Here is a 10669-nt window from a genome sequence, read left to right as displayed (position 1 = left end):
ATTACTTGTTAGCTTCCTCATTGTACATTTTGAAGCCATACGATAGAGTTTGTTATAGTTTTTGTCCATCGGTAAATAGTCAGTTGGAATGTTCGGAATCCAGCGGGGTCCGCTTTCGAACAATCACACATGTGCGATGCTACACCTTAACGGGTTAAACAGTACATCTGTCCAGAAGTGAAATGGTAGTCAGAAAATACTTCTGAGCCACAAATTAAGACTTAAATTTTATTCAGTTTCCGAGAGTAGAATAGGTCCTGAGGAAAGTTGTTCACCTTGCACCTGGTAGTTGATATTTCTGGACCCTGGAACAAGAAACATGGGGTTTATATTTCAGTGGTTCTCAGTCATCCATCCCTTTCCCTCCATCCCACTTAACTCTACCTTTAAGATCAGCTGTCCGGGATTTTTTTAAACCAGTCTTTGTGGGGTTCACGCATTGGCTACGACATACTCCATAAGATGGATTGTTGGAGTCGCAAAGAACAGCATTGCAATGTACAAAAATCTACAGGGATAAAACAAAATTACCAAAACATCTAGTTGCATTTACATTACATTAATTCATTTAGCAGACGCTTTTATCCAAAGCGACTTCCAAGAGAGAGCTTCACAAAGTGCATAGGTCACTGATAATAACAACAAGAACTAGTTGCAAGTAAGGCCTCTTACGTTTTCTTTCAGAACCACCTCATCTGTAACAAAGGTGAACATGTTGACAGAAAAGCGCTTCACATGAGCAGGGATGTTGACCCTTGAGTCAAACTCCACAGGATGGAAAATTGTCGAGTAGGGGTCATCGAGGTTCGCACAGCTGAAAGGAAAAGAAAGTCACTAAAGAATCCAAGATATGATTAGGACTCCTTTCGTAATTTAAATTTTAGAAATTGCCTGTCAACAATGAGGTTCCATCTAGGCAGAGAGCTCCTGTCTTTGTGTTGAGTTGCCCAGCAGTTCTCCAAAACAAGCTCCATTTTGAGATCCATGGACTGCATTAATGCAACCTCAAAGTACAGGGGCTGTCTCAAATACTTAGACACTGGGTAGTCCTCCACTTGATAGAACAGCTTATATGACTCATCTGAAAAGTAGACAAGTAATTAGACAGGGGTCTACAGAAGGCAGCCCTAAAGAAAACCCTTCTGTTCCATTACCCTGAGCCAATCTCATTTGGACAATCAAATATCCCATTCCAATGTCGGCAGATGGATCTTTTACCCTCGGCCGGGTACGGAACGCCATGGTTTCAGTGACATTGACCAGATAGTAGCAGGAAACAGTTTGCCTAGAAAATTATAAAGCAGTGACTACTGTACCAGAGGAACCTCACCCACCCAAAACAAATCAGAGGCATTCTTACTTGTAATATGCCACATCAGGATACTTGCTGGTGTATCTCTTGAGATCCAAAGAAATGTCATTCTCATACACCATAATGTTGCCAAGCATCTGAAAATAAAGGGTTATTCCCAGCAGTCAACAAGTCAATCATAAATAACCCCTGGGCCATTTTACCGTTCTTGTGGTTCCACAACTGTTCACACCGAAGGAAAAGTAAGCAAAGTGGTTGTTGCTATAGTTCGGTTTACAGGAATCATCTCTCAGGGTCAGATGACTGAGGATCATATTGGGAACAGACTCCACTTTCATTGCCAAGGCAGTCATTGTGCCATTAGAGTAACACTCTACAAAGAACAAAGAGTTAATAACTAGCCATCACTGAAGGGGAACATGTTTTGATTAACTTGGAACATACCAGTTGTGGTCAAGGGAAAGCTGCAGGACAACGAGAAGTCATTAAGCTTCCAGTTATTGGAGGCCACCAGGTCTAAATCAATTCTGGCTCTGACTGCAGTAGACATAACCATCTGTAAAATCAAGATGTGTTGTAATAGCAATATTTAGCAGGAATTATGCGTTACTATCAAGGCAGACAGTTCACTGTACCTCAAATATGGAGTCGGCACTACTGTACGGCACCACAAAACTGAAGTGAGTGCTGTTGCTCATCAGCCCATACGTCTCACCCAGCTTACTGGTGAGCTCCCTCTCGCCAATTATGGTTCTAAAGTTGTGGCCTTGGCTGCCATACCCAACAGTGACATAGAAGTACCCCGGGTCACATGTACCAGTAATCACAGGGGGAACTGAAGGACACAAATGAACAAAAACATGAATGCAGGAAGCACATTGGCCTTGTCAACTTAAGCTGAAGGGGTGTAAATTTCTCACCAACATCCTGCAAAGAGACCTCTGCCTTTGCTACATGGGAGAATGGAGTTTCTTCAGGCAGGATGAGCAGTCCAAAGGTCATAGGCAGGATGTAGGTTGTGAGCAAAGGTTCAGGATTCTGCATATATTGGGAAGACCACTCAGAAGAGCAAACAAGACAACCTTTTATATTAACTTCAAATGACTTGGCCATACATGCACAAGGACTGCATCCTCAAAGAAAGGCACTTTCAGGTGGAATGACTTTGAACCATTCGGAAATCTGTGCTCTTTAACATCGAACCCTTTCGCATTGCACTCTGCCACAGAAAAGACCCCAGTGTTGAAGGTGATGTTGATCAGCTCCACATCAGGGAGAAAAGTACCCAGGAGGATTTCAAACAACCTCTCCTCAGGAACTGCATCTGAAATGTATCAAAGGATTTCAAATGTACGTGTTAACGTCATAAACAGAAAGCCTACATGTATCATCAATGATCCAGACTCACTGCCTGTGAACTCAGTAGGCCAGGACATCAGGGGAGTTGTAATAGGAAAGAGGACCTTATATTTTGTGTCAGTTTGAGTACTCTCTTCACGCCACACCAGTTCCAACATGGGCTCAACGGTAAAGGTGATGTGATACTGATCATCTGGGGCAAGACTCTGCAGTGCAGTGAAAGCAAATCAGTGAATGACAAGCAAAAACTTGCAATAGGCTGAATTAAAGGAGTACACTAACCAACCTTGTAGTACCCATCAGGTGTTCCTATTGGAAGCTCAATGACAATGTGAAATTCTGTGGACGACAAGGTGTATTTTCTGGCAGCCATCTGGTATTTGTCCAGTCTCTGTCCATCAATGCCCATGTACATCTTCAAAATCTTAATGGCACCTTTGATTACAGGTGTGATGCGGCGGGGTACATGCCAAGTGATTGTCTTGTCAGTGAAAATCAAGCCACCTGTGAAAGACTCACCGTCATATTGACAAAAAGGTGAATTTTGTACTTAACATGTATATTAAGAAGCACACTAACCAGTAGGACAGGCAGCATCAGAGTCCACAATATTCAAGCCATAAATGGGTACATAGTAAGTGCTCACACTAAACACTTCCATGGGAACCCCAGCCACCTAAAGGAATAAATAATTAGATGGATAACAATTGCAGGAACCAATTGCTGTGGACAGTTACGAACATTCTCTATATAAGTCTCAGCTGAGTTGAAGGGACTTCGCAGCACCAAGCGATGTTCTGTAGACTTGACACCATAGCCAGCCTTCTTAGCCTCATTGAGCAGCATGACTTTTGGTTCAGGAGTGAAGAACATCAACTTCCAGATGTCATTTGGTGAGGCACTGGCCTGTCGCATGGGGAGAAATGTTAATACAACTTCATATAAGTGTAAAAAAATATATAATAATAATAATAATGTACATAATATTTGACTGAATCCTGCCCAGCATCAGTGAAGTCATCATCATGACCCAGTATGTTCTTTGCAATCTGAGGCTTGAACAACTGGGTTGACACCTGAAAGACAGGGACATACACTGGAGAGACTGAAAATAGTAACACTTATCCATTGGTGCAGATGTTTTAAGTAGCCTAATTAGATCTGAAACCTTGATGACCCACCTCTATATAGTTCCTTTCACAGAGAATGTGCCGTGTGGCCAATGAACGATAGTTGCATGTTTTTGTCACAACATAAGTAGCCTCATCCAACTTAAGATCTCCTGACATTCTGAGATTCAGTCCAAGGCTGAATGTACCAGCCTCCTATAAAACCCAAGTCTGGATCAGCTTTAAATTAATTTAGTCAAACAAAATGGCTAGAGGGAAGATTTAAAATGACCTTGCTTCCAGCATAACAGCCAAACAAGGAGGAATAGATTTTAGTGTTGCCCCATGGGTCAGATTCCATGCTGTATCCACACTGTGCAGCCAGTCTGGGTGTAAGCGGTATGACATCAGTGCCATCTGAAAGGATAGCATACAGGGGTGAAGCTCAAAACAGACATAGCTCAAAACACATCATAAAAACACAAGATACTTACTGATAGCATCAACTTCAAGAAGATTCCCAACAGCCAGAGACTTATCCAAACTCAGCCGCATGACATTTCCAAGACAGTTGGCCCGCAAACCACTGCCTGAAGATCGTTGGGTTAGATACAAATATAGCTACCATGGTGTATGTGATGTGTGCAGCTTCTTAAAACAGACCCTTACTTGGTTGTGAAGACTGACTTAAACCTGGCTGTTTCTGACCAGAAACTGCAACAGCTAGCATCACAATCCATGTTGTGCTAAGAAAGTACAAAATACATGATATATTCTTTGTAGCGAGAATAAAGGTAGTTTAAAAAGTTACTTACTGATATTCAAATGAATGCATCATATCAAATTAGACAGAGCAAATTGCTTGTAAGAGATAGAGCTCTAGTCAGAAATACCAACACTGCCCCACACAAAATTCACCACACTGATTGCTACAGTGACTCACCAACACTTTATTCTGGCAGCAGTTCATACAGGTGCAGATCATTAGCAATTAGAAACCCAGATTTAGTAGTTAACTATTAGAGGACTGACTAAGGGCACCTCCAAAACCTTTTCCCGATTCCTCTTAATCTTCGACTACTACCCAGAAATAATATACTACCTAGAAATATTATCTGAAAGGAGACAACAGGAGAACAGGAATTAAGAAAACGAGGGACCAAGGTAGGCCCAATGTATGGAGGTCCAGTTTTGGCATCGCTGATAAGCCAACCATTCCAGACTTGAAAAGTACACGTTACCGATGAACTAAGCCAGGGGTGTCGAACTCCGGTCCTCGAGGGCCGCTGTCCTGCATGTTTTAGATGTTTCCATGCTCCAACACACCTGATTCAATTAAAAGGGTTGTTATAACGACCATTCATTCGAATCAGGTGAGCTGGATCAGGGAAACATCTAAAACATGCAGGACAGCGGCCCTCGAGGACCGGAGCTCGACACCCCTGAACTAAGCAGTCTTCAAGATAATTATTATTACCCGTTGCATCCATATTCGTAGCATGCCCTATTACGTCATAGGCTACATCTTGAAAAAAAAAATAAAGGAAAGCGTAATCACTTAAAAGTACTTTAACACACCTTCAGTACTGGGACAGGAAGCACTATTAATATGTACGATGATATTTAAGTATATATTTGGAGGACAAGAGGGGGATACATTTTTCAACTAATGGGTTGAACCATGTGAAATGCAACCAAATGCTATATTTCGACGCACTGTAAGGGCATACTTCGTCTAACATACTATAGGATGGTAGTACTGTAACCTTTACCATAATGATGAGTAGACGTGGAATTGAAGGCGCCTACTTGACCAAACAACTACCCCAATCTTATCTACTTTCGGCCCCGGAACCAGCTCAGGCCTTGGCCAAGGCCGTTGCTGGAACAACAACTCCCCTGGAGAGCGCTGCAGTGAGACTCTGTAGTCTCTTCCCTTCCCCCTCCCATAGACACCTGTGGATTGCTTCTCTGTCTTGGGTCATGACCAAGGATGTCTCCATGGCAATACTATCTGCAAACTGAGAATCTGACTGATTGTGGCCTAGGCGAAGGCGCCAACCCAGGCACACTCATACACTAACTTTCATCTACTACAGATATGCTATCACACCCCTTCCCCCATCCAACGCCTTCGCCTGCTTGTTCCCCCGGTGTGGCTGGCGGGTCTGTGACCAGCGCCTACTATGGCTGCCGGTCCAGATGCTGCTTGTTTACCCCACCCCTCTTCCCCGTTGCAAGTCATGTGGTTCTGTAATGTTTTACAATGTATGTGCTTATGTGCTGAGGTGTTTTTAGCTTTTTTGTTCCCACACTGTACTCGTCTAGGAGCATAGTCTGGGGGTTGCCTTATTTCTCCTCTCTCTCCTCACGTTATGCTGAAATGTAACCTTATCTTCCCGTCCTGTCTACCCCCTTGTCATGTTTGTCTATTAGAAACTACACAAGCCTACAGACCTAGACAAGCTTTTCGAGTTTGCCCATGCAAGAGGATTCTATAACTATGAAATGATTTGAGCATAGCAATTTGTCAAACGTATTTATGTTCATTTAAAAGTGCATTTGTTCCAGTTTAAATTGCGGCATTGTATATTACAGTCATAGTAGCAATTAGTTATCCATTGTTATAGCATTTATGTTACTCAGAAAAAGTAAAACAATTTAAACATTCTACAATTATGGACCCATTGAAATGTGTTGTATCAGAGGTACTAATTGGGTAGATTTATTTTCAAAAAGTTTACAATCTTAATATCCTCTATCAATCTTGTGCTGTCGGTCCAATAAAGTTTGTTTTAAGCTTGTTTTGGCATCTTCAAAATTAGCGTTGAGCTCTAGTACTCTCTTGAAGTCATGTTCAGCTTTTTGGGAAAAACCTGTAAAACAGAGTTAAATCATATTCAATAACAAACATGAATGTTTCAATCAAAACTACAACGGTCAGAATAATTGTCAGGGCACTTCCATGGAATAACCTAATTGACAAATATGAATGAACAACTCCATCTAGTGAGCAGGGGGGTGTTCCATCAACATCGATTAAGGGAAAGCGAGACTTATTTCGCCAAGTCTCACTTACTTTAGCGAGAGTTCCGTTCCATTAAAGTGGATTATTCTAGTTCTAGCTACGTAACCAAGGTTTTTAACCTGATCCGTGTCAGGCTAAAAGTCAAGCTAAACTAAAATGTGTTGCAAATGATTTTAAACAGGCGGAAACAGAATCTCCAAAGACAGTTCCGTCAAGTAAATTCCTGCTCGCAAAGCACTTGAGTCCATGTTCGGAAACGTAAATTCAGACTTTTTGAAGTGCAGACATGAATGATTCACATGTTTAGGCCTACTTAATCTCCAAAATATATATTAATTTAAATTAACAAGTTAAGAAATAATGTCATTTTATCTGTTTTCAAAAGCCATTGGTTAATTGACATAAAATAAGGCCTTTGTAACATGTCTTGACGCTCTGCTCAGTTTCTATCAATTATGGCGTATCCTTTCTTTGACAAGCCTGTGGTGGATGAAGGTGCTCAGATTATACAAAGAGCGTTTATCCCACCAGCCCCAAGAGTCTTCAGATACAGAAGTAATGCTTCCCTGACCAGTATCTGTGGAAGAAGTATAGGTTCAGCAGACCCAGCATAGTTTATCTAGATAGATTTAATTGTCATTCTTAAAAAACAAAAATAATAATAATTATATATATATAACAACACTTTAGCAACTCTTAAGGATGGCAATGAACACATAAGAGAAGCCTACCATCCTTTGTAGAAAGTAATAGAAAGGGGAGTAGACTATAATAGTACAAAGTAGGGTAGTAGACTGCAGTCTATGTAGGTAGGCCTAGACAATGTCGTCTGCTGAAATCACACACAAGGAAGCAAACCCACTGTAGCCAAGCCTTGACACTGTTCAGTCTGTCTGCATCTGTCTATGTATTTGCATGTGGGATGTTCTTGAACTATGCCTGGAAAAATATGGGTAAGCCTTGCTCCAGAGCAGTACCTGAATATTATCATCAGTTTTTCAGGTAATCTTGAAACACAAAGAATCAAGGAGACTTTTTATTCAATTGTATAAAGTATTTTCATTGTTTAAAGTAGCCTATATGTTGACAAGCCTCTATATTATCTCTCCTATGGCTTCCCCAATAAAATAGGTGCAATATACTGTCCCCAGTGGTGTATCCAGGCCCATTGGAAGACTCAGGGGGTGACTGCCTGGTGCCCCCATGGTTGAAAGTGTTTCTAAAATGCCCTCGAGTGGCAAAAATTAGACCAAGTGCCCTACTGTCTGCAATTCACATTGTGAAATATTCTTGAGTGCCCAGGATGCCCCACGCAATAAATGACAGTGTGCCCTCTATAAATGTAAAAACATGTCTTAATTAGTTCCTTTATGATATAGAAAATCTGATGCAGTGATAAGGTGCCCTTGTATTGGCCTAAATTGGACTGTTCCCATGCCCTTACTTCCAATGGAAAAGGGTGCTGTTATGAAGTGCCCTTTATGCTGCCCCTACATAACCCAAATGTTGCCCTTTCCAAAGAAGACAATTAGATGCTGTGCCCAACAGTCTCCCCTAATGTTCCCAGCAGGGCATGCTTTCCCAAAGTGAGGCTGTGACAACACTTGGCACAGCCACAGTCTGTCACTGTCCAAGCCCCCTCTGGATCTGCGGAGGCATTCTATGTTAATTGGAAATACTCGTAATATAATAATGATAATTATGCTGAGCAATTTTAAATGACTGTTCTGCCTAACAAAGTGTGCAGTTTGGGTCACCTTCTGATCTAAAAAGTCAGTGCTGGATCTGTGCAATACTAGTCATTTCAGTGAATCCCTATTTTAGTCATGGTTATCTTTCCCTTTTGTCTTAAATCTCAGCATTTAGCCTATCAGTTAATAAGTGCGTGTGGCAAAGTTATTTTGAAGTAATTTATTGATTTTGTTCAAGATGTGAAGACAAAAACATTATTAGCCCACATCAAGTGCAATTAACTATGGCCTTCTTCAGTGTTTGTAATTTTATCCTACAATTTTCAATTGCTGCCACGTTCTTTTTTGTGCTATTCTCAATCTCCTGTTGAGAATATCGGACAGCAAATTACGCTAATTATCAGTAGGCCTAAATGCAGATATAGGGAGACAACTTGTCAAACAATTCCGACTGTTAACATGCGTAAATTGTAGACCTGATTTATAGGTCTACAATTTACGCATGTTAACAGTCGTAATTGTTTGACAAGTTGTCTCCCTTGCCATGTTAATTGCGGCAACATATTGCCCTTTTTTGGGACAACTCCCAAAAAACTCAAAAGATCGATTTACGCTGCTGAAACAACCCCCCACTGCTGCTTTACGCTTTACTTTTTGCAACACAACTCCTCTTTTCGACGATCGCCTGATCTGTGCTGCACAGTCTAAGCTTATTGAGGTCTAGCTTGAATTAGCGTTGCCTGTGAGTGGAACGGAACGTTAGTAGAACGGCTTGAGGCTTAAGTCCAAGTTGACGTTTACCCAAGTGAGACTTATTCGTGTAAGCGCGACTTGCGTTAGCGACGTTGATGGAACACCCCCCATATAGGACAATGTGAGTGTGTATGAACACACGGATATCAAAAATATATGAGCAAGAGTTCTGTATTTTCCAAGTTCTTTCATAACATGTAGCTAAAGATATTTACCCAATCGGTAGTGAATGAGTCCTCTGTTGTAGAATGGTATCTCAAACTGAGAATTAGCTTTAATTGCAGAAGTGTAGTCTTCAATTGCCTCATTGAAGTCCACTCTGAAGTACTTAATTTGTCCACGGTTGTTTAGAGCAGAAGCGAGAGCACCTGCCTCACATTTTCTGTGAATATATAAATATATATTATATATAGATATAGTGCATGCATGTGACGAGAACACTTTCTGAGAAGCAATTGCTTAGCTAGGCTAAAACTTGCCTGTAACACAAGAGACACGAGTTAGCTAGTCTGGCCTAGCTAGCCTACCTTGTTTGCAAACAGGATGAAATAAATGTTGTATATAGATCCTCTGCCTGTTTAAAATTGCGTTTTTTGAACTCAACGTGGGCATGTTCAAGAGTTTGAGTATCTTGTTCCATAAATGATGGGAGAACGGGTAACCTTTTAGGCGATTGCAAATATTACTGTTTTTCTCACAAGTTTTTAAGCCGTTTCCGCTCTACATCCTAAACTCCTCCCCTCGATGCATAGCATTTCCGTTCTAGCGGGCTGGGTTTGTTTTGCTAGCTAGCTCCGTTGTGCCGACAAAGCACTAATATCGCAGTGACAAAGAGGATATACAATTTACAACATGAAGAAAAGTGGTTCGGGAACGACGTGTATAGTAGTTGGTTGCAAACACTCGAGAAAACACCTGAACGAGTGGTTAGATAGAGAGTGCCACAACCAACCAGCTAAGATAAGGCAAAGTCTTTGCGCTCCAGTGTTTACATTTTTTCGCAACCATATTGCCTGCAATGGTCCAAAAGGCTACTACATGCAGGTGCAAATTGGGATGCACTGCACAGGGCTTCGGCACTGCAAGTTGGTGATATGGAACAAAACTGAGCACCTAGAAATCGAAGTAGGCCTACCCTACAACCAAGGCTTTATCCGGGGGGATATCATAAGCCGGCGCACATTCTACTTTGCCCACATGCTCCCATAAATTGTTGATGATTTTGCTGAGGGAAGGTTACAGTTCTGCAGAAAATATCAGCATTTTAAAAACAAAATAAACTGCCTAATTTAAGTCATGCCCACAGGAGCCAACAGATGTTCGTTGTTTACATAATGCACAATTTACATTATCTCTTTATGCTGTGCAATATATCTGTGTCTGTACTGTTTGAGTAAAAATAAAGTTTTTATGTTCC

At 41.3% G+C, this 10669-nt stretch overlaps 2 protein-coding genes across 2 annotated transcripts; both read right to left on the bottom strand.

The window, feature by feature from the left end:
* Positions 1-219: 219 nt before the first annotated feature.
* On the bottom strand, positions 220-3668 carry zpax1 (zona pellucida protein AX 1). Its single transcript, XM_047049938.1, has 16 exons — positions 3652-3668; positions 3413-3577; positions 3251-3347; positions 2958-3175; positions 2721-2877; positions 2428-2636; positions 2233-2350; positions 1948-2147; positions 1757-1868; positions 1516-1685; positions 1361-1449; positions 1155-1285; positions 892-1081; positions 673-814; positions 385-508; positions 220-305 (listed from the first exon to the last, which is right to left on the bottom strand). Exons 2-16 carry the CDS (start codon positions 3542-3544, stop codon positions 229-231), a joined length of 2166 nt encoding a protein of 721 aa, XP_046905894.1. The 5' UTR covers positions 3545-3577; positions 3652-3668; the 3' UTR covers positions 220-228.
* A 2635-nt stretch (positions 3669-6303) lies between these two features.
* ttc32 (tetratricopeptide repeat domain 32) lies at positions 6304-9996 on the bottom strand. The gene is made up of 3 exons (XM_047049937.1): positions 9780-9996; positions 9468-9634; positions 6304-6656 (listed from the first exon to the last, which is right to left on the bottom strand). Exons 1-3 carry the CDS (start codon positions 9890-9892, stop codon positions 6529-6531), a joined length of 408 nt encoding a protein of 135 aa, XP_046905893.1. The 5' UTR covers positions 9893-9996; the 3' UTR covers positions 6304-6528.
* Between the last annotated feature and the right edge of the window lie 673 nt (positions 9997-10669).

This window comes from Hypomesus transpacificus, chromosome 26, assembly GCF_021917145.1.
Source record: "Hypomesus transpacificus isolate Combined female chromosome 26, fHypTra1, whole genome shotgun sequence".
Classification (NCBI taxonomy): Eukaryota; Metazoa; Chordata; class Actinopteri; order Osmeriformes; family Osmeridae; genus Hypomesus; species Hypomesus transpacificus.
The sequence above is the reverse complement of the archived record's forward strand: the minus strand, read 5'-3'. Positions and strand labels throughout refer to the sequence as shown.